At 57.8% G+C, this 22,543-nt stretch overlaps 7 protein-coding genes across 7 annotated transcripts in view; 4 read left to right on the forward strand and 3 right to left on the reverse strand.

Moving 5' to 3' along the window:
* Positions 1-1,745, reverse strand: part of PTSG_02248 (tRNA 2'-O-ribose methyltransferase) — a gene marked incomplete at its 3' end in the record, with an annotated part of 3,013 nt that extends 1,268 nt beyond the window's left edge. The window contains exons 1-5 of the mRNA XM_004996676.1: positions 1,591-1,745; positions 1,145-1,278; positions 865-961; positions 615-669; positions 241-371 (exon numbers count right to left, since the gene is read on the reverse strand). Coding sequence (XP_004996733.1) covers positions 241-371; positions 615-669; positions 865-961; positions 1,145-1,278; positions 1,591-1,647 — 474 coding nt within the window. The 5' untranslated portion in view covers positions 1,648-1,745. The remainder of the gene's footprint in view (positions 1-240; positions 372-614; positions 670-864; positions 962-1,144; positions 1,279-1,590) is intronic.
* A 41-nt stretch (positions 1,746-1,786) lies between these two features.
* PTSG_02249 (uncharacterized protein) lies at positions 1,787-2,946 on the forward strand. The gene has a single exon (XM_004996677.1). It carries the CDS (start codon positions 1,843-1,845, stop codon positions 2,845-2,847), a length of 1,005 nt encoding a protein of 334 aa, XP_004996734.1. The 5' UTR covers positions 1,787-1,842; the 3' UTR covers positions 2,848-2,946.
* A 382-nt stretch (positions 2,947-3,328) lies between these two features.
* PTSG_02250 (40S ribosomal protein S24) lies at positions 3,329-5,480 on the forward strand. The gene is made up of 5 exons (XM_004996678.1): positions 3,329-3,451; positions 4,065-4,130; positions 4,410-4,544; positions 4,821-4,954; positions 5,199-5,480. Exons 1-5 carry the CDS (start codon positions 3,449-3,451, stop codon positions 5,248-5,250), a joined length of 390 nt encoding a protein of 129 aa, XP_004996735.1. The 5' UTR covers positions 3,329-3,448; the 3' UTR covers positions 5,251-5,480.
* Positions 5,452-6,990, reverse strand: PTSG_02251 (uncharacterized protein). Its single transcript, XM_004996679.1, has 3 exons — positions 6,748-6,990; positions 6,326-6,424; positions 5,452-6,027 (listed from the first exon to the last, which is right to left on the reverse strand). Exons 1-3 carry the CDS (start codon positions 6,858-6,860, stop codon positions 5,595-5,597), a joined length of 645 nt encoding a protein of 214 aa, XP_004996736.1. The 5' UTR covers positions 6,861-6,990; the 3' UTR covers positions 5,452-5,594.
* Positions 6,987-10,244, forward strand: PTSG_02252 (uncharacterized protein). The gene is made up of 7 exons (XM_004996680.1): positions 6,987-7,533; positions 7,824-7,985; positions 8,252-8,344; positions 8,572-8,632; positions 8,873-9,172; positions 9,484-9,552; positions 9,827-10,244. Exons 1-7 carry the CDS (start codon positions 7,207-7,209, stop codon positions 9,934-9,936), a joined length of 1,122 nt encoding a protein of 373 aa, XP_004996737.1. The 5' UTR covers positions 6,987-7,206; the 3' UTR covers positions 9,937-10,244.
* On the reverse strand, positions 10,184-14,658 carry PTSG_02253 (glucose-6-phosphate dehydrogenase). The gene is made up of 10 exons (XM_004996681.1): positions 14,430-14,658; positions 13,807-13,984; positions 13,310-13,421; positions 13,098-13,142; positions 12,606-12,820; positions 12,287-12,420; positions 11,627-11,973; positions 11,300-11,412; positions 10,848-10,950; positions 10,184-10,652 (listed from the first exon to the last, which is right to left on the reverse strand). Exons 2-10 carry the CDS (start codon positions 13,941-13,943, stop codon positions 10,581-10,583), a joined length of 1,278 nt encoding a protein of 425 aa, XP_004996738.1. The 5' UTR covers positions 13,944-13,984; positions 14,430-14,658; the 3' UTR covers positions 10,184-10,580.
* The window catches only part of PTSG_02254 (uncharacterized protein), a 9,809-nt gene continuing 1,461 nt past the window's right edge, over positions 14,196-22,543 (forward strand). Inside the window, exons 1-5 of the mRNA XM_004996682.1 lie at positions 14,196-14,877; positions 15,140-15,271; positions 15,553-21,102; positions 21,392-21,502; positions 21,822-22,482. Coding sequence (XP_004996739.1) covers positions 14,866-14,877; positions 15,140-15,271; positions 15,553-21,102; positions 21,392-21,502; positions 21,822-22,482 — 6,466 coding nt within the window. The 5' untranslated portion in view covers positions 14,196-14,865. The remainder of the gene's footprint in view (positions 14,878-15,139; positions 15,272-15,552; positions 21,103-21,391; positions 21,503-21,821; positions 22,483-22,543) is intronic.

Consider the following 22,543-nt stretch of genomic DNA (forward strand, 5'->3'; position numbering starts at 1 on the left):
CACCCACACACACCCACCCACACACCCACACACCCACCCACACACACACACACACACACACACACACACACACACACACACACACACACACACACACACACACACACACACACAGATACAGACACAGAGACAAACACGGAGACACAGACAGGCACACACGCACACAATCACATAAGCACACACACACCCCGGCAACCAAACAAGCAAAGGGCAGAAGGAAACAATCCAGGAGGTGTGAACCTTTGCGACGAAGGTGCCACCGGGCTTGAGCACGTGTGTTGTGATGTTAAGGGCAGCGAGGAGAAGTTGCGCCTGCACATACTCGTCAATGTCGTGCAGACCCGTCACATCTGGCGCACCGTCACAGATGACTGCACACACACACACACACACACATGGAGACAACAAGACAGGGCGAAGCATGCACAGACACGCAAATACACACACACGCACACACACACACACACACACGCACACACACACACACGCACACACACACACACACACGCACGCACACAGACACAGACAGGGATGAGGAGTTGAACAAACAAAGTAAGTGGCAGATGACACAGCATCAAGGTCAAAGGTTACACCCAAGCAGAGCATGTCCTGACCGAGATCTGCTTTTTCGCCTTCAAAGTGATCCACAATGGCGGTCGCTGTGGACTCCTGGAGCAGCGTGTATGCAACAGCAACAGCCCACATGTGCGTGTGCGTGGGATGTTGTCGAGTGAAGCGTGAGCGGAGCGGTTGGAGTGTGGAAGCGGGAAGGAGAGAACAGCAGGCCATGCACGAGAATACTTCCGCCGTAATTGTGCAAAGCTCGCTCATGTCTCCTTGCTGTTGCAAGCGCGTGCCGTGCACCTTTGTGATGTCGCCCTGCATCTGAATGATGCCATCCAGCGGTGCCATGGCTTGCAGGTCCACGGCCACGACTTTGACGTCTTCATCCTCTTGAGGCCTACAAGGTAGACGGGGGTGGGGCGAGTGCAAGTGTGCGAGTGTGCGAGTGTGCGAGTGTGCGAGTGTGCGAGTGTGCGAATGAGTGTCACTGTGAGTTGCATCAACTGTTTTTTCAATGCAGGAGACCTTCAAGTGACTGGTGCATATCCCACACACACACACACACTCCTTTGAATCGTACTTGAGTTTGCGTTGAAGCACCTGTGACCAAGAGCCTGGCGCTGCGCACAGGTCCACGACCTTCTTCACACCGCTGAACAGATCAAACTGTGTGTCCAGCTGCAGCAGCTTGAACGCGCTTCGCGCTCGCCACCCCTGTCAAGACACACACGCACACGCACACACACATACACACGCACACACACGCACACACACACGCACACGCACACACACACACACACACACACACGCACACACATTGGCACACAGCAGCGGTCAACATAGTCCTGGCATATGGCAAAACACCAGAAGACAACACCATTGGCATTTGCCCTGTGCAGCTCCGAAGCCGTGCGTTCTTTGTTCAGTCTATGGCAGGACACACATGTGCTCACACGCTTTCGGCCCCAAATCACGTCTCGCGCATTCACTTGTGCCTCTCAAAAAGCAATGTTCACCGCAGCATACCTGCTCCTTGGCCAGTCGGTAGTACACGTCCCGGCGGTCCTTTGAGCTCCGCCCCATCTTCCCTGTTGTCCTTGTTGTGTAGAACTAAGTGGTGCTGTGCTGCGGTGTGCTTTCACGCAAAAGAGTCTGATGCTGCAGGTGAGCACGTTCCGCCACAATGCTTATGAAAGTGTTTCACCATTTTTCTACATCCATACTCAAACACACACACTCCCTCAAGCACACACACATCACAGATCACAAACATACTCCATGACACTGCTGGCAACGCTGTTGTTTGTGGCGCTGCTGTGTGCGCCGGCAGCGTCGGATGCGCCGGCAGCGACGCTGGAGGAGCAAGCCGCAGATTTCAATTGCGACAGGGCAACATCGCGTCGCGTTCGCGGCGTGCTGACCCAGTCCATCCTGCCGCTGCTGGGAGCACGAGGGCTGCACCTATCTTCCCCAGCCAAGCATAACAACGACAGTCGTGCGGAGCCAGGTTCCGCACTCACACCGAGTTGCCCGCTGGACCCTACGCGGGACGTGTACGCCCGTCAGGATGAGCATCGCGACATGGAAGGGACCACCAAGCTGACGTGCCTGTATTGCGGCAAATCCTTCCGCGGCGAGCCGTTCTTGGACCTCCACATGCACAACCGCCACGCAGGCGAGCTCCTGGTGCCGGATACCGGACCCCTGTGCCTGGCCGATTACTGTGACGCCACCATGTGTGAGACGCAGCTGGAGTATCGCCAGTTTGCGCGCCTGTTCTCTCCCGAGCACGGCGGCAAGTGCGACCCTGACGCCATGAGCCGGCGCAAAGAGAGTTGCGAGCGGCTGCTGCGAGGTGCGTGTTTGTTCGACGCACACGGGGACAACGGTGGCGCAAGCGGCGGTGCTCAAGGGCAGGATGGATCCACTGTGGGCGTTGGTGATGGCGCAGTTGCAGACGTAATCGCACGCGTGTGTGGGCGCGCATCGTGCGAGTACATCGACTATCTGCTGGAGCGGGACGCCCCGTTGTCTGCGTTTCGGGCGCTGTACATCCTGTCGTCGCTGTGTCTCCTGGTCGGCGTGCTCCTGTTCTATTGCCAGACGTGCATCGCCGACCTTGACCGCGACGAAGACGGCTTTTCCACGTACCCTTCCTCACGTGAATCGCGACGCGGACAGGGAGCAAGTGGCACGGACATCAACTACACAGACCGGGTGGCGGGCTGGCTGCGAGCCACCAGCCTTGTTCGGGTTCGCAGGCCCACCATCAACACGGTGTAGCAAGCGAGTCCCTTGCTTGCTTGCTTTGGTAGACGCACTTGTGTCGTGTTGTGTGCTTTGTGTGTGTGTGTGTGTGTGTGCTTGTGTGTGTGTGTGTGTGTGTGTGTTGTGTTGTGTGTTGTGTGTTGTGTGTTGTGTGTTGTGTTGTGTGTTGTGTGTTGTGTGTTGTGTTGTGTTGTGTTGTGTGTGTGTGCAGGTGCAAGTAGCACAGGAAGCATGTGCCACACGGTTCACCACACGCTCTAGTTGATGGAGACATGCCGATTTTTTTAATAACAACAGTACTTGATGTCCTGACCACGCGCACACGTGTGCGGCAACCCACATGTCCGCACGACACATGCTGTGCTATGGTGTGCTTGCTTGCTGGCGCCATGATGCACGTAAGTGCTGCTGTGGGGTTCTCGCAGAAGCGCACCCTCACCACCCTGACGACTCTGTGCAATTCTAGTAAACATTCATTTATCCGAGCCTGATTTTAGGGAGCTGATAATTTTTTGGGCGTGTGGCTGGTCAAAAAATCTTCGACTTGTGCCGCTGCCACCTTCCGTGCCTTTTTCTCCTTCGCACGCGAGCACCCATCCCCCTGAAGACCGCAGCCATGGTGCGTGATGTGTGTGTGTGTGTGTGTGTGTGTGCTTGCTGCATGCTGCTGCCCATGGGCTGAGTGTTGTTTGCTGATGGGTGCGCAGATGCCACCCACGAGGCAGACTTGGGGGAGGTGGGGGTGTACGTTCGTGGGGCTTGGAGTGAAGCAGTTGGGAAGGAGGAAATGGAGAGTCCTGAATGCCGCAAGCACGCACCAGCACACATCGTGAAGAGCAGCCCTGGCGCTGGGGACGTGCATACGTGATGTGTGTGTGTATGTGTGTGTGTGATGTGTGTTGTGAAGGACGGTGATGAGAATGCGAGCACCACGCGCCAACACCACCACCAGGCCACCACGCGCCAACACCACCACCAGGCCACCACGCGCCAGCAGCACGTCCCAGCAGCAGCAGCAGCAGCAGCCACCAGATGATGATGAAGAAGACAGAGCGAACACACACAAGGCGTTGCTGATGCGGGCTGGGAGATGCGATGTGCAGTGTCGCATCACCACCACTTTCAAGCTTCACCACCACTTTCAAGTTGCCACAGCACACCCCCCATGAGCCACTCACTGTGTTGTACTGTTCTGTTTGTATGGCTGTCAATTTGCTTTGCGTTGTTGTCAGGCCGAGACAGCCACCGTTCGCACCCGCAAGTTCCTCACGAACCGACTCCTCAGCCGTCGCCAGATGGTGCGTGAGCGCGCGCGTGTGCGTCTTTGTGGCCCTGGTGCACGGGTATCCCTCACCACAACGTGCTTATGTGTGTGTGTGTGTGTGAGTGCACGTGCCATGGGACGCTGGAAGACAGGATAGGATGTATTGCCCGTGTTTTGTTTTGATGGCTGTTTGTCGTGCACAATGCGCACACTGTACATCCCACACACGTCACCCGAACACATGCACGCGTCTTATCGCTCGCCCTCACACACACACACACATGAACGCGCACGCATGTCATGATTGGTTTAGGTTGTGGACGTCATCCACCCTGGTCTCCCCAACGTCTCCAAGGATCAGCTCCGTGAGAAGCTCGCCAAGATGTACAAAACGACCCCCGAGACGGTCTTCTGCTTTGGCTTCCGCACCCAGTTCGGTGGCGGCAAGGTGAGACCCGCGTTTGTGCTGTTTGTTTGCTTTTTTTTTTGTGTGTGTGTGTGTGTGTGTGTTTCTGTGACGGCTCGCTGCGGCCGCGTGACAAGTCTCACGTCTTCTGTCAACTGTGTGTTGTGGTGAGGCGGCATGGGGAAGTGATGTGATCAGCTGGCCTTCAACCACGTTCCCGCGCGACACCACAACCGCTTAACTTTATGCCCTTTCCCCCTCCCTCTCCCTTCTCTCTTGCTCACGACTGTTTCCTCTCCCTTTCCTCGTATCACACAGAGCACCGGCTTCGCCCTGATCTACGACAACGTCGAGGCTGCCAAGCAGTACGAGCCCCGTCACAGGCTTGTGCGCGCCGGTCTTAAGGATGCCAAGACTGGTTCCCGCAAACAGAAGAAGGAGCGCAAGAACAGGTTCGCATGGCCTGCCACTGCTTCTGTGCTCCTTGAAAGGAGTATTGGCTGTCTTAGTGCTGTGGTTGGTTGGTTCGTGGTCATGTTTGATGTTATGTGAGTTGTTGAGGTTGTTGGCGGCGTTGCTGGTGTTGCTGCTGTGTGGAGCTGGACCTCAACCGTACAGATGGGGCTCCTTTCGTTTCTGCTGCTCACCCGTGCTTACCACTTTGTGGTTCTTTGCTTTTTTTCGTGTCTGATGCAGGTTGAAGAAGTACAGGGCAAAGGAGATGGTCAAGCAGCGCGGTGGCAAGTAAACGTGCTCTCATGCTCGTTGTTTCAACCCGCTCTTCTCTCTCCCTCTCCTTGCTGCTCTTGCTTGGTGTGAATTAAACGACAAGCAAGTCCGTCCCGTCCATCTCAGTGCAGCCGTTGGTGATGCGTGACGTGATGAAACCGTGTTCTACGCTAGTGGAGAGCCATCGGGTGTTGTGTTGCTCGATAACGATGCGCGTTCGTGGCAGTTACAAGCGTATGTACTGTTTGGGATCAACAGCGGGATTGTGGAGAGAGGATCAAAGGACGAAGAGCGACGCGCGCGAGGGGGGAGAGGAGAGAAGCTGGCACACACACACACACACACACACACACACACAGAGGCTCAGGGGAGGAACTCGCTCTTGGCAGCAGCAGCAGCAGCCTTCTTGAGCTTCATCGCCTGCTTGTTCTTCTTGCGTTGCTCTGCCCTCTCTCGTCTCTCCGCCTGCTTCTTCCGCCACTCCGGATCGCTCTCAAGCCGCTGCTGCACTTCCCCTTCAATCTTCTCCACGGTGCCAATCATGTCCAGCGTCTGCGCGTACTTGAGCACCTTGCGCCGCAACTGCGCCGGTGTGTGCTGCTGCTTGTTCAGGTCCAGATCAAGGGACATGGCTTGGAAGTTGGTGCCGTGCTTCTGCAGGCAGTTTTGGATAAACACAACCTCGCCCCGCGAGCAGTACGCCTGGTATGGCTCGTACGCCGCCGCTTGCTCCTCAAGCTTCTTCACAAGGTCCATGTTCAGCTCGTCCGGCGAGATCTTTGTCTCGGGCCGTTTCCTGGACACGCGAAACAAGCGGAAGGGACAAGAAGAGAGAGCGGGGAAAGAAAGTGTGTGTGTGTGTGGGGGGGGGGGAGGAGGCGAGTGTGGAAACAAAACCGATGGCCAGTTGGTGAGCGGGGACGAAGAACAGTAAGGGAGGTAGGGTTATGAAACTTCCGAGAAGGATCACATGGCGTGTGCGCCACGATTGTGTTGACAGCAAAACAATAACAACTGAAAGAACCAACGCAACAACAGCTCCACACACACACACACACACACACACACACACACACACACATGCACACGCACACCTTGCGTTGAGCTCTGTGTTTGGGTCGTTGACGAGGCCAATCGCGGCCAAGTTGTGCTTTGTGGATTTGTGCTTGTTCCATACTTTCGCAATCGCCTCGCTGTTGCAGAGCACACAAAAGAAATGGAGCAAACGTGAACAAGGGTCCGATACAAGCGCAGCACGCATGCGTGTGCCAGACAGCGTTGCAGAACTTCCCTTTCCCGTGCGTCCTAACCAAGCACAAACTCGCTCACACACAAGGAAGCGCAGACGCATGCGTGCACTCAACACACACACACACACACACAAACACACGCACACACATGCATTCACACTCACACACACACACACACACACACACACACAAACACACGCACACACATGCATTCACACTCACACACACACACACAAACACACGCACACACATGCATTCACACTCACTTGACAATTTCTCCCTTTTGTCGCTGCTTTTTGCGGTAGGTTCTCGCTTGTTGCCTCGATTGCTTGCGGTAGTGCCCAGAGCGGAGCTTTCGCTTCTGCCTTGGATTGGCCATCCTGCTTGCTGGACGATGCTGTGTCTAATCACGTCAGGGCGGGAGGGGTTGTGTGCACGTGGTGTTGCTTGGTTGTCTTGCTTGCTGTCTGTTTGTGGAGTCGTGTGTGTGCAATTTTTATGCTGTCGCGTATGATTTTTGGGCCTGGCTGGGTTTTGCTGGCTGCTGGTCCTTCGCGTGTTGTTGGTGAACAGTGCGCGCGGCGCCCTTTCCCCCTTCCCCACTTTTGTTCTCCCCTTGCTGTGCGACGCCCTTGGACTGGTGGCTGTGGCACTTATCGCAGTATCGCGGAGCACGGATCACATCACCCAACGACGACGACAACAGCAGCAAGGAAAACGGCACCATGAGGATTGCACGGGTGCTGCTGAGCAGCCTCATGTTTGTGACGGGCCTGATTGTGTCAACGATGCAGTTGGCGGCGTATGTGCTGCTGCGGCCGATTTCGCTGTCGCTCTTCCGCACTGTCAACGCGCAAATTGCCGTGCTGTTCTGGCTGCAGCTCATCTGGCTCGCCGAGTGGTGGGCCAAGATCGACATGCAGATCTTTGCCCCCAACCAGGAGGTCGCGCAGGCGCTGGAGCATGAGCACAAGGTCATTCTCGGCAACCACCGCAGCGATGTCGATTGGCTCTTCGGCTGGGTCATTGCCCAAAAGTTCGGCACCCTCGAGGTTCGCACTTGTGTGTGTGTCTGTCTGTGTCTGTGTGTGTGTGTGTCTGTCTGTCCATGTGCGATTGCGTGTGTGTGATTGCGGCTTTGTGTGCACGTGTACATGCGTACACACACGTGCGTATGTGCATTATTGTGACTTTGTGTGTGTGGGTGTATGTTTGTTCGTGTCGATGCATGTTCGTGATTGTGTGCCTCTGTCCCTCCGTCATTCCATCCTTCTGTCCCTGCGTGGCTGTCGTGAGCACTCACCTGTTGCTTGCACTGCCACAACGTGCAATGCAAGCACAGGGGTCCAAGTGCTTGATGAAGTCAAGCCTGCTGCGGGTGCCTGGCCTTGGGCTGAGCTGGTGGTTGTCAGATTTTATCTTTCTCAGCAGAAACTGGGAGAAGGACAAGGATCATCTCAACAAGAGCACGCGTGCATTACAGCACTACCCCGTTCCCCTCTGCGTACGCGTGTGTGTGTGTGTGTGTGTGTGTGTGTGTGTGTGTGTGTGTGTGTGTGTGTGTGTGTGTGTGTGTGTGTGTGTGTGTGTGTATGTGTGTGTGTGTGTGTGTGTGTGCATCTGCGTCTGTGTGCGTGCGCGTTGATCACACGCGTTGTGGTTGACTTTTGGCTGCTTCAATCACCCCCCCCCCTCGCTCTTACACCTCCTTCACATCTCCTACCCATATTCTTCCCCCGCCACGTTCGCCTCTGCCCTTGCGTGTGGCAGTTTATGATCTATGCCGAGGGAACACGCATGACGCCAGACAAGCTCAAGGCGTCGCAGGAGTTTTGTCGCGAGCGCGGCCTCCCCGTCTTGAAGGTGCGCGGTTGTCGTTGCCGTGGCTTGCTGCCTCCAACAGTGTGCCGCTTCTCGTTGCTGGCTCTGATCGCGTGCGAGCTGCCGCGGAGCTGTGCTTGCGTGGCGTTGGGGCTGGTTGATATCATCGTGGGAGATTGGGAAGCGTGTCGCCACTGTTTGGAACACCCACTCACTCCCCGGACTGCTGCTGGTGGTGGTGGTGGGCTGTTGTGTGCATGTGTGTGCAGAATGTCATGTGCCCGCGCACCAAAGGCTGGAATCTCGTCATGAAGGAGCTCCGCAATGCCGGTCTGTGGAGTTGTGCAATGGCCGCATGGCTCGCAGCCCGTGGTTCAGTCTCACATGCACGCATCCCGTGGTTCAGTCTCACATGCACGCATTTTTGACACACAAAACACACACATACGCACACACACACACACTCACACACTCACTCACTCACTCATCCACACTCACTCTCACTCACTGCATCTACACACAACTCACACGTATTCACACCTGAACACACGCAAACACGTGCGGTGGCAGTGGACAGCGTGGTGACGCTGACCCTTGAGTTCCCAGACGTGGAGCCAAACCTGTTTACGTTGCTCGCAGGGAAACCGTTCCGCGTGCACGCGTACATGGAGCGCTTCCCCATCGACGCCATCCCCAAGGATGCAAAGGCGTCATCGGAATGGTGCATGTCTGCATTTCAACGGATGGACCACGTGCTTGAGCACCACAACAAGACGGGCACGTTCCCCGGCATCTCAATCAACCGCCCGCGCAGCACCAAAGCGCTCGTGGTCATGGTTGCCTGGATGGCCCTCATCTACGGATCAATCCGTACGTGTGTGCGTGTATGTGTGTTTGTTGTGTGTGTATATGCGTGCGTGTGTATGCGTGTGTGTTTGTCGCGTGTGTGTATGTATGTATGCGTGTGCGTATGCGTGCGTGTGTGTTTGTTGCGTGTATGTATATGTGCGTGTGTGTGTGCGTGAGTGTGTGCGTGTGCGTGTGTACATCCCTGTATGTGCATCCGTGTGTGTGTGATAGTTGTGACAGCCACAAATGCTGTTCGCGTGAAGCGTCGCACCTGTCCTCCATACCCATCCCTTCACACCTGGAACTCTTACCTTTTTGTGCATGGATGACAGTGCTGTACATTGCAATGTGTTCGCAGCCGCTGACAGCGGCCATCACAACCGCCGTCATCATCGGCACAGGTCCGTGCCCCCCCCCCCATGCGCGCAGTCGTGGCTGCCGTTGAGCTGTTTTGCCTTGGTGTAGCTGATGGGTTTGTACGTGCCTGCAGTGTACACCTTTCCAAACTAATTGAAGTCGCCGTTGCCTCTGTTCTTGCACCCATCGCATCCGCCACATCGCATCCACCACTGACATCAACCAACCGTCCCATTGTCCGCGTCACCGCCCCCAAACGCGAAACCACAACCCCCCCAACCCCTCTCCCCAAACACTCTTCAACCATTGACTGAGCAGTTGAGGCAATCATTCAAGTTGGCACGTTCCTCACTTCCAAGATGCGCAAGGTCAAGGCAGCAGCAAAGGCAAAAGCAAAGGCAACACACGCAGCCAAGAAGACAGAATAGTGTACATGCTGTGTTGTGTCACGTCTGTTTGTACGTTGTCCATGTGTACGTGTTGCGTGGTGTGTTCTGACCTTTGCTGTAGCATCTCTTGCATCATGTTATGTTGGCTTGCTTGTGTTTTGCTCCACAAAGTTGTGTTTGTGCGTGTGTGTGTGTGTGTGCGCGCGCGCGCGCGTGCGTGTGTATGTATGTTCCTGATGGTTCTGGTGTCTATCACATCGTCGCCTTGCGCTGTTGCTGTCTTCCACCCCTTTCAAGTCTTTTTTTGCCCCACTTCCCTTGTTGTGTGTGTATCAATTGTAACGAGCACATTCGCATGTTGTGGTTTATGGAGGTGAGATGGTGCGGAGATGCGTTCGCCGTGAGGGGTGTTGTGACGGGGCAGTCACCTGCCAAACACACTCGTGGCCACACAACAGCAACGACCGCAGGCCAGAGCCCCAACAAAGGAACAAGCGCGCATGCGCAAACCAGAACAGCATGGGTCAAGAAACAACGCAGCAGCAGGGAAGTGGGGGCACAAACGCACACGGAGTCAGCACGTGGGCCCACTGGCACAAACACTCAAACACAGCAAAGTTGCGGCAATGACGACGATAACAACGACGACACGGCGACCCCAGCATGCCAGGGGGTGTGCGCGGTCAGTTCTTTGGCTGCCAGTTGTACTCTGTGTACTTGTAGCCAAGCTTCTTCACCAGCTCGTCGCTCTCCTCCTGCCAAACGTTCGAGGGTGGGGCGGTGATAGTGAGAAGGGGTTGCTCAACCAAACCAACAGCGCAAGGTGGAAACGACACACAGCCCATGACAACCAAGACACAACCGCAGCAGCAGCAGCAGCAGCAGAGGCATATGAAGCACACAAACCTAACACAACATGAGCAGCAGCAAACAAAACGGGTTGTACGCACCGGGCCGCGCGATCCAAACTTGTACGGGATGGGTTCGACCTTGCCGGCGTCGATGTCGTGGAGAAGAGGAGTGAAGATGCGCCAGGCCTCCTCAAGCTCATCCCTGGTGGCATGGGCACGCGAACAATACGTGAACACGGATGTTGGAGATTGGGAGGCGGGGGGGGGGGAGCAGAAGCAGATACGGCGGCACTGACACACACGCACACGCACACGCACGCACGCACGCACGCACGCACACACACACACACACAAGTGCCAAGGCATGCACGATCACACGCACACACGCAAGTGCCGGCGCACGCACGATCACACGCACACACGCAAGTGCCGGCGCACGCACGCACGCACGCACGCACACACACGCACACGCACGCACGCACGCACGATCACACGCACACGCACGCACACGCACACACACACACACACAACACACAGCAAGCTTGACGCACGTGCGGACAAAGTGGAGGGCAGAGCCGCGAATGACTTCGAGGACGAGGCGCTCGTAAGCGTCGGGGAGACGCACGCCCTCAAAGCGCTTGTTGTACGACAGGTCAAGATCGGTCTGCAGCAGCGGGAGGTAGGGGATGTTAGGGGAAGGGGGTGGGGGCAAGCATGCGGAAAACACAAAACGAAAAAGGCGAGAGCAACCTGAACGCCCGCAGAAAGGGCGAGGGGATGGGAAGAGACGGATAACCACGTTGAAGCACGCAGTGAACCAACCAACCAACCAACCAAACCTCCCCCTCCTCCTTCTCTTCCTCTCTCAACAGCCTGACCTGTTCCATCTCGAAGGACATGCCTGGCGACTTGACGTTCATCTTGAGGTACACGGCCTCGTCCGGCTGCACGCGAATCACCAGCTCGTTGCGCACCGTCTGCCCAAAGATGTCTGCGGGCTGGTCCTTGAACTGGATGCGCACCTCGGCCTTCTTCTCGTTGAGCGCCTTGCCGCACTTGACGATGAAGGGCACGCCGTCCCAGCGCTCGTTGTTGATGTAGAACACGGCCGTGGCGAAGGTCGGCGTCTTCGAGTCCTTGGGCACGCCCTTGTCGTCCTTGTAGCCCATCGTGCTCTCCTCGTTGCCGGGGATGTTGCTCGCAACATACTGGCCGAGCACAACGTCTGGAAAGCCGCACGGCATGTCGTTGATTGAGCATCAAGCAGCGAGCAAGATGCCGGCCACAGACGCCACGGACACGCACGAGTACAACACACACACACACACACACACACACACACACACACACACACACACACACACACACACACACACACACACATACACACACACACGAGTGCAGGCACAAACGAGCACATCCAAAACGCACAACACACTCACAACACACATAACACATAACACACACGGGGGCATAGATTCTTCCCCACCCCCACCCCCCTCTCCCCTTATCCTCTTGAGCTCGTGTGCACAACGGACCGTCAATCTTGAGGGGCCGGATGGCCTTGAGGACCTTGACCTTCTCGTCACGGATGTCGTCCGAGGCCTGGCTCACGGGCTTCTCCATGGCAACGAGGGTCAGGATCTGCAGCAGGTGGTTCTGCATCACATCGCTGCCGGTGGGGCGAGAGGGAATGGGAGGAGGGGGGAGGGAGGTAAGGAATAGGAAGGGATGGGCGTTGGTGGTATCAAGTAAGAGTGGCGAGGGCACACACACACACGCACAGACACACACACACGCACAGACACACGCACGCACGCACACACACAATGCACACACACACACGTGTGCACGTACCGGATGATGCCAAACTCGTCAAAGTAGCCGCCGCGGCCCTTGGTGCCAAAGGGCTCCTTCATGGTGATGGTCACACACGCAATGTGATCGCGGTGCCAGGCCGGAGAAAGAATCCTGTTGCTGAAACGCAGCAGAATCAGGTTCTGCACCATCTCCTTGCCAAGGTAGTGGTCGATGCGGTAAATCTGGTCCTCCGTGAAGAGCTTGCCAAGATGCTGTTGTGCGTGTGTGTATGCGAGTGAGTGAATGAGTGAGTGAGTGGAGCGTGTGTGTGTGTGTGTGTGTGTGTGTGTGTGTGTGTGTGTGTGTGTGTGTGTGTGTGTGTGTGTGTGTGTGTGTGTGTGTGTGTGTGTGTGTGTGCGTGTGTGTGTGTGCGCGCACGAGGCCGGCGTGATATCAGCGCACACGTTCTCAAATGCGCAAACATACACACCTGCTGGTCGTACTGGCCATCAACGCAAAACCACGTTCAAAGGCACGTGCAGCACTAACGTCGCTGAGCTTTGCAAACGACTCAGAGTCCTTTCCAAAGGGCTTCTCCAGTTGTGAGATGGAAAAACCCCCACTTGCACTTTGACGCAATGTCACTCAACAGCACACACACACACACACACACACACACACACACACACACACTCAACAGCACACACACGCAGACACCCAGACACACACACGGACGCACGCACACATGCAGTCAGTGGGACCTTGAGGAAGGGCTTGATGCGGCCGACGAGGTCGTCGTGGCTGAGCTTGGACCGGGCATAGCCCGCGAACATGGTGTTTGCCTTGTCGATCAAGTCATGCTTGAAGAGGCTCCTGCAGGTGAGGAGAAGAGAACAGCAGCAGAACAATGTCAAGGAACATATGCGTGTGCACAAATGTGCGCATGTGGGCCTCAATGTGGCTTCATGTCAGTTGCGCACATGCACGAACGCAGACAGCCAGACACACGCGCGCAGAATTCAACAGGCATCATAGCACAGGGGAACACCCTCTGAACCCCCGCCTGTCCGTAGGCATGCCACAACAACAGCAGCAACAACAAGTACAACAACAACAGCAGCAACAAACAAAACAACGAGAACAACGAGAACAACAACAACAACAAGAACAACAAGAACAACAAGAACAACAACAACAACAACAACAAGAACTACAACAACAACGAGACACCGCGACGCCTGCATAGAAGGTGACGGACCAAAGGACGGGGTAGATCTTCTTCTTGGCGAGATCGCCCGAGGCGCCAAGCACGACAATGGACAGGTGGGCGCAGTCATCGCACACGCCGTCCTTGAAGGAAGCAAGCACCTGCTGGGCGTCCTTGCTCACACTCATTGCTGCACGTTTGTTGTTTGTTGCTTGATGGATGGGTGGATCTGCATGCACGTTCAGGACACGATCAAAACAATGGTCAGTGATGTTTGTGAGCGATGATGCGATGTGATGTGATGTGATGTGATGTGACAACCAGAGACGCTGTGAAGACATTCACGGCACAACACGACCACAACGCAAACAAAGCGACCCGTTTTCTTTGCATCGCAGCTCCTCCCCTCCCCTCTCTCTTCACTTGCCAACAACAACAACAACAACAACAACAACAACAACAACAACTTACATTAAACAACAACTTAAACAATAACAACTTAAACAACAACCAACAACACCACCACCACCAACACCACCACCACCACCAACAACAACAACAACAACTTAAACAACAACAACGCACACGCACACACACACACATATCCACACACACACACACACACACACACACACACACACACACACACACACACACACACAAACACAACGCACCGTGATCGTTGGCGGCTGTTTCAGTTTCGTCGTCAGATACAGGAAGGCGTGGTGTGTTGTGAAGAATGCTTTGCTTCCCTTTCCAACTCACAAGCGCACAGAGATAGAGAGAGAGGACAGCAAGCAAGCAGCAAGCAACAAGCAAGAACGCAAACCAAACGGAACGCAGCCCCAATCAGTACCGCACAAAAACACAAACACTGAAATCAGCTTGTCGTGACAATTCAGCATATCTTAGAGGAAAACGGCAACCTGTCTCTTCCATCGCGACACGCGACACTCAAAAAAGTGGCAGTACTGCGTATTTTTTTTTTTTGCTCTGCTTCGCCGCTTGCGACGGGCCCAAGCGCACCGCACCGCTTCTTGGCAACAAACAACCAACAACCTCGACAAGGGAGAGAGTGCTTGTGTTGTGAGCAACGACCACCCACCCACGATGGCGGACCAGGTGTGTGCTTGTGTGCGTGAATGTGTGTGTGTGTGTGTTTGTGTGTGCTTGTGTGTGAATGTGAGTGTGTGAATGTGTGTGAATGTGAGAGTGTGCGTGATGATCACCCATCATCCTTCTCTTGGTCTCTGATGGCTTCTGCTACATCTACTTTGTGTGCTTACATGCTCACACGCACATGTGCACACACGCAATGCACACTCAAATGTACACTCACGCTCACACATGCACATGCTCGCACATCTGCACACCCTTTACAAAGGACCCGATCACCATCCCAACGGCTGCCATGCCGGATGACGATGATGAAGAGGACAACCTGCACGAGGAAGAGGCAACAGCTTCGCCTCCTTCCGCCGCAGATCAGCAACAAGACGACACGCAAGAAGACGAGGTGTGGCGTTCATGTATGAGTGTGCTGCTTTTGTACGCGTGCTTGTACCTGCCTGCCCACCTACTCAGCTGTCAATCGCTCACTCTTGCTGTGATTGCCGTCATGGTCCCCTTACACACACACACACACGCACGCACATTCACGCACATTCACGCACACACACACATACACACACACACACATACTCTCTCTCTCTCTCACTCACACACACACACACACACGCACCCACACACACACACACACACACACACTCTCTCTCTCTCTCTTTCTCTTTGTCAAAGGACGACAAGGAAAGCAAGGAAGCGAAAGAGGCTTCCACAGCGCCCGTGTCGGCTGATGATGCTGAAGCACCGAAGGAAGGTGGTGCCCAAGAAGAAGGCAAAGACACGGAGGATGCTGTGCCTCTCGCTGAAGACAGCGACACCACCACAACCACCACCGGTGACAACACACGAACCAACCAACCAAAGCAACAACAAGAAGACAAAGATCAGCAGCAGCAGCAGGCTGCGCCCGCCATGAAGCCACGACCACCTTCGTCTCGACAAGGTGCAGGTTCACGGCCGGGCAGCCATGCCCTGCGGCGAAAACACCGGTCATCCAAGCCCATTGATGATGACAACAGCAACAACAGCAAGGTCGATGGGGCTGGCAAGGGCAGCGAGCAGCCTGGAGCCGAAGCTAGTGCTGATGCCACTGACAGTGCGAGCGTTGACGCTGGCGATACCAGCGGTGAGGCGACACAGCCCGTGCCGGCAGCGGACGAAGGGAAGAAGGAAGAGGATGCTGCTGATCACGATGCCGCGGCCACCACAGAGGCGTCGACCGACCAAACCGCGGCTGAGGACACCCCGGATGCCGACGCCCCTGCGACCACAGAACAAGCTGACTCGGGCGAGGCTGCGCCAGAGACCGAAGTGGCCGCAGATACCACGGCAGACACAACAGCGCCGGCGCAACAGCAGCAGAGCGACGACGCCACTGACGCCGCCACCAATGCTGACTCCAACAGTGTGGCAGCCACCGCCACCGAAACGGCAGGCGATTCCACGCCACAAGCTGAGCAACAGCAGCCGGAGCAGCAGGAACCGGGACGCGAAGGCGACGCTGGTGGCAGCACTGAACATAAGGAGGAACGTGATGCCAAAGCGAGTGGTGTCAAAGATGCAGAGCAGGCGCAGGGCGCTTCAGCAGACACCAAGACTGAGGCTGAGGCTGAGGCTGGTGGTGGTGATGACGAAGCCACCAAGGACCGCGCAGATGAGGAGGAGAAGAAGGAAGCAGTGGAGGAAAAGGCGGACGAGCAACGCGCAGACACGGAACAGCAGCAAGAAGACAAACAGCAGGCAGACAAGGAGAAAGGCGCCGCCACAGCCGACAAGGGCAAGGCAGCACAGGGAGGAAAGGGAGGCAAGGATGAAGCTGCTGAAGAACAGGAAGAGGAGCACATGGATCCCAGCGCGTACTACGACACGGACGGGCAGTCGTGTGCAGCGGCTGCAGGTGACCTGACACCTCAAGCCATGGAACTGCACCACAGCTATGGGTATGACGCACACAAGCACGACAACCTGCACACGCTGGACAAGGAGACGGTCATGTTCATCTCGGGGGCATATGTCGTCTTCCTGAACCTCAAGACCAAGGAGCAGCAGTACATGCGCTCGGCGTCCGGCGGTGCTGTGGCGGCAGTGGCCGTGCACCCGTCGCGCAAGTTCTTCGCCGTCGCCGACAAGGGCGACAACCCGGCCATCACCGTCTTCTCGTATCCGGACAAGCGCCGGTATCGCGTGCTGCGTGGCGGCGCGCTCACGGGGTTTGCGCACCTGTGCTTTGACAACACGGGGGACAAGCTGGCCTCCGTGGCCACGGCACCCGACTACCGGCTCACCGTGTGGGACTGGAAGGAGGAGAGCATCGTGCTGCGCACCAAGGCGTTCAGCAGCGACGTGTGGCGCGTCACCTTCTCGGCATTCAACCCGGGGCAGCTCACCACCTCCGGGCAGGGCCACATCCGCTTATGGAAGATGGCCAACACCTTCACGGGCCTCAAGCTGCAGGGCCAGATTGGCAAGTTTGGGCGCACCGAGCTGTCGGACATTGCCGGCTACGTGGAGTTCCCGGACGGCAAGGTGCTCAGCGGCTCCGAGTGGGGCAACCTGCTCCTGTGGGAGGGCGGCTTCATCAAGTGCGAGATTGCGCGGGCGGACGGCAAGACGTGCCACCAGGGCGCGGTGGAGGCCGTGCTCATCCTCGACGACTCCGGCGACGTCGCCACCGCGGGCGCAGACGGCCACGTGCGCGTGTGGGACTTTGAGACGCTGGACGGCGCCGACCGCCCGCACGACTCGCCCTACTTCGCCATGGAGCCCCTGTACGAGCGGCGCCTCGCCCCAGACGCGCACGTGCGCTCGCTGGCAAAGAGCCTGGAGCTCGGCGAGGAGGACACGGAGACGGTGTACTACGCACAGGACGTGACGGGCCGCATCTGGAAGGTGGACCTGTCCCCGAGCCCAACAACCCGGCCACCCGTGTCGCTCATGCAGTTCCACAGCGGGCGCGTGGTGGCTGTGGCCGCGTCGCCAACGCACCACCTCGCCGCCTCCGCCGGCACAGATGGCCGCCTGCGCGTGTACGACTACGTGCGGCGCAAGGTGGCGTGCACGTGGAAGTCTGAGGAGCTGCCAGACCTCGCCTGCCACTGCCTGACGTGGGCCAACCGGGCCGTGGACGCGGAGGGCCGCACCCTGTTTGCGGGCTTCTCCGACGGCGTCGTTCGCCAGTTCCGCCTTGCCAAGCGCACGCGGCTCGTCCTGACCAAGGTGGCAAAGCCCTTCAAGGGCCGTGTGGACCACGTCGCCCTCACCCCTGACGGCGGCCGCCTGTGCGTCGTCACAAACGATCCAGAGAGCATCGCCGCCCTGGTTGCTGCGCGCGTGCACCACGACGGCGAAGCCGCCGAGCGCGACGCAGCCGAAGATGCAGCCGCAGTGGCTGCCCTGGCCAAACAATACGCGTCTGCGTGTTTTTTCCTGGAGGTGGATGCGCTGGAGCTGCGGCCCATCGGGTTTGTGCTCATTGGGCAGCGGGTGAACCGCGTTCGCTGCTCCGCAGACTCCAAGGTGCTGCTGCTGGCGTGCGACGCCGCCAAAGTGGTCGAGCTTCGCGTCGCCGGCCACGCAGACCGCACCAGCGTGCACACCTTTGAGCTGCCTGCACTGGACCGGCGCACATACACGTTCAACTCCATCATGCACATCCTGGAGCCGCCGCCGGAGCCGAAGCGACGCGCATCCAAGGCCGGCGGTGACAAGGAGGGCGCCGATGGCGACGAGCACGGCGACGACGGCAGCGGGGACCGTGGTGGTGGTGGTGGTGATGATGATGATGACGAAGAGGGCGCCCAAAAGGACAAGAAGAAGGGGAAGAAGAAGAAGGCCCCCAAGCCCGTGCCCAAGTTTCTGCCCACGGACGCGCCCGTGCTTGACGCGTGGTACGGCGGCGACGGCAGCAGCAATGGCACGCTCATGCTGACGGCCGGTGGGAAGGAGGCCGGGTACGTGTACGAGTGCAGCTGGGAGATGCCGGAGAAGCCGCTGATGGCCCACGACGTTCGCGGCATCAGCGACAAGGGCGCAACGGGTGCTGGTGGTGGAAAGGGACAGGGAAAGCGCCCGCAGTCGAAACAGCAGCAGTCGCGCGCACAGGACGGCGGCGCGCCCGGCAAGCTCTCTCGACAGGGCACGTCGTCGTCTCTCACCGGGGGCGGCGGAGGTGGAACGAATGGCGCGAGCAACAGCAACAAGACAAGCAGCAATAGCAACAGCACTGGCAACAACAAAGCTGGTGGTGCCGGTGCCGGTACGGGTGCGGGTGCAGCCAAGGCGCCCGTGCGGCCCGCGGCCAGCGATTGCGTCCCATTGCCGTCGCGCAACGGATTGCTGCTTGCAGGCACAGACGGCAGTATGCGGTTGTTTGACACGCCCGCCTTCAACTCGCACTGGGTGCTTGGCATGCACGACATTTCTGCGGCTGCCGCCGACGCGCGTGGCGTGTGCGTGTGCGTGTCGTGCGATGGCGCGTACGTGCTCACCGCCGGCGCTGACGGGGGCGTGTTTGTGCTGAAGCTCAACGCATTTGATGGTGTGTCGTCCAGCACGCTCCCTGCGCAGGAGGCAACCGAGCTTGGCGAGAAGGACGTCGGCACGCCCGTGGCGGACATCCTGGACCCGGCGAGCTACAGCATCGAGGAGGACCTGCAGAAGGCGGAGCGGGACTCGTTTGTGGCCGCGGCCGAGCGCAAGAAGCAGAGCATGCGCAGCAGCGTGTTGCAGCTGCGGCGGGAGTTTGAGCGCCTGCTTGCACGCAACGCGGCGCTGCCTGCATCGCAGCGACTGCCGGCGGAGGCGTTTGTGATGAACCTGTCGCTGCGCCACGACATGGAGGAGCGGAAGAAGGCCGCGGTGCAGCAGCTTGAGCGCGAGATGGCGTGGGAGCTGGAGAAGGCGCGCATTGGGCACCAGAAGCTGCGCAAGCACTTTATGGATGACGTGGCGCAGCCGCGCGTGGAGATTGCGTGTCTGAAGCGGTGTGAGGCCGTGGCTGGCTTCCGCACGCCGCAGCTGTCGGATGCGTTTGTCAAGTCCAACTCGGCGCTGGTCAAATCTGTGACACGCATGTCAACGCTCATGAACCGCGCGCGCAAGTCTGTGACGCGGCGGCAGGAGCGGGCGGAGTTCCACAAGCAGATGGCGGAGTCGCGGCTGCGGCACCAGCAGCTGCTCGAGCAGCAGGCGCGGGAGGAGAGCAAGGCGGCACAGGCAACACAGGCCGGCAGGGGCGAGGGCGGGTCGGCGACGCTCAACGCCACGCAGCGGCAGCTGGCAGCGTCGCGGGACAGGAAGGAGGCGGAGAGGAGGAAGGCGGAGGAGCGGCAGCGGCGGCGGTCGGAGATGCGCGCACGCATGGAGGAACTGATGAAGGTGAAGCCGGACCCGAAGAAGATTGACCCGAGCGACGAGGCGAAGATCAAGCACCTGCGGCAGAACATGGGCGACTACAAGCTGAAGACGTCCAAGGACTACTTTGTGCCTGTGGAGGAGCGGGTGAACACGGCGAAGAAGCGGGACCAGATCATGGCGCTGCGCAAGCGCATCTACGACGCCAAGACCATCTTCAACAGCCACATCCTGACCCTGCGCCGCCACAAGGTCGATGCCATTGAGAAGATCAAGGTGTGCCGCGACCTTCTGCGCGTGCTCTATGCGCAGCTTGGCCGCCCAGAGACCGACCTGCCGGAGGTTCCCAAGCTACTTTCCTCGGAGTTCCCTGAGCGGCGCGATGACGTCACGCCAGAGCGCCTGGCGAAGTTCAGGGTGGAATACGAGCAGCAGCTGCTGCGCGAGCGGGAGGAAGCGGCCAAGGCGCGCAGCGGCGGGTTTGGTGGGTTTGGCGGGTTTGGCGGTGGTGGCGGTGGTGGCGGTGGTAGTGGCGACAGCAAGAAGACGGCGGGCGATGGCGCAGATGGGAGCAGTGGTGACGGTGCTGGCAAGGGCGGAAGCAACGCTCCTGGTGGTGGTGGCGGTGGCAGCAGCGGGAATGGTGAGCTGAGCAGCCGCCCAAGCCTGACTGATGTGGCGCGCCCACGCCGCCGCAGCACCATCTTCCTGCCGACGCCGAGCCGTGGTGGCGGCGGCGGTGGCGGCAACGTCGCTCTTGCGCACATGGGCGGAGACGAGACGCGGCTGCGGCGGGAACTGGCCATGGAGTGCGATCGCCTTCACAACCGCATTGACGACATCATCAAGCAGTTTGACGAGAAAGTCTTGCAGGTACAAGATTCTGAGACTGTGGTTGCTTATTTGATTCAATTCTTGCAGGCAACTGTGCGCTCTGGCATGCATGCACGCGCACGACAACATACACACACACGCACACACACACACACACACACACACACACACACGCGCACGACAACATACACACACACACACACACAAACACACGCAACTATGCTACTCGATACACCCTTGCGTCTGCATGAATCATGCTGTCATGACTGGCTCACTCTCGCACGATGCCATCCCATGTTACGCATCATCACCCATCCTTGTTTCACAGCTGCTGCGCACAAAGCGAGACACAGAGGTGCGCATCAAGTTTGCAGAGTACATGCACGTGCTCTGCTATCAGGAACTCGTCCATCTCAAAGTCTTTGACATTCGCGAACAGGTGCAAAGAAGGTGTTGTGCTTGAGAGTTGTGTGTGCTGTGAATGATGATGTTTGCGTGGGTTTGGGTTTGTGTGCGTTTGTATTCGTGTGAGTTGTGTGTGAGCAAGTTTGTGTGTTCATATGCGTGCGTGTGTCTGCATGTTGATGACACGCACACACATACACTTTCTCAATCGCCCACTCACTCACTCGCTCACTCACGCGTACTCGTCTGTGCTGCCGCTTCCGCTTCCGCTTCCACTACCCCACCCAACACACACACACACACACACACACACACACACACACACACACACACACACACACACACACAAACAGGAGCTGGAGAAGGTGCGTGACGCGAAGGAGAAGGAGCTTGAGGCGTGCCAGGAAGCGAACGACAACGCGACGCAGACGTATGCCGCCCGCCAGAAGGAGCTGGCACGCCTGCAAACGCAGGAGAAGCAGCTGCATGCAGAGTTTGGTGCGCTGCTGGGCGACGGCCACCCGTTTGCCAAGTTCCTGACGCGCATGTTTAAGCGGCGAATCAAGCGGCGCCGGCGAAAGAGCGGCGACAACGGCAGCAAGGGCGGGCGCGGTGACGGTGACGGCGATGGTGATGAGACGGACGACGAGGAGGATGACGATGATGATGACGACTACTTCAGCAGCGACGACGACGACTACCTCGACGATGACAGCGACATGGAGGACTTTGACGACTCTGTGTGCCCGGCCGGGTGCGACCCGTCTGCATATGAGCGGGTGGCAGCGCTGCGCGAACGGCGGCTGGACATTGAGGAGGCGATTGCCGACGTGAAGCAGCAGACGGACAAGGTGAAGAAGGAGACAGACAGCACGGCGAAGCGGCTGAAGACGCTGCAGAGCGCCCTTGAGCGTGCGGAGAACGACATTGCCGCGTTCCAGGTGGAGAAACAGCACAAGCTCAACGAACTCCACGTCGCCGTTCCTCTTCGGGCCAGCCAGATTCACTTTATCGGTGTGTGTGTGTGTGTGTGTGTGTGTGTGTGTGTGTGTGTGTGTGTGTGTGTGTGTGTGTG

The sequence above is a fragment of the Salpingoeca rosetta genome (genome assembly GCF_000188695.1).
Source record: "Salpingoeca rosetta unplaced genomic scaffold supercont1.5, whole genome shotgun sequence".
Classification (NCBI taxonomy): Eukaryota; class Choanoflagellata; order Craspedida; family Salpingoecidae; genus Salpingoeca; species Salpingoeca rosetta.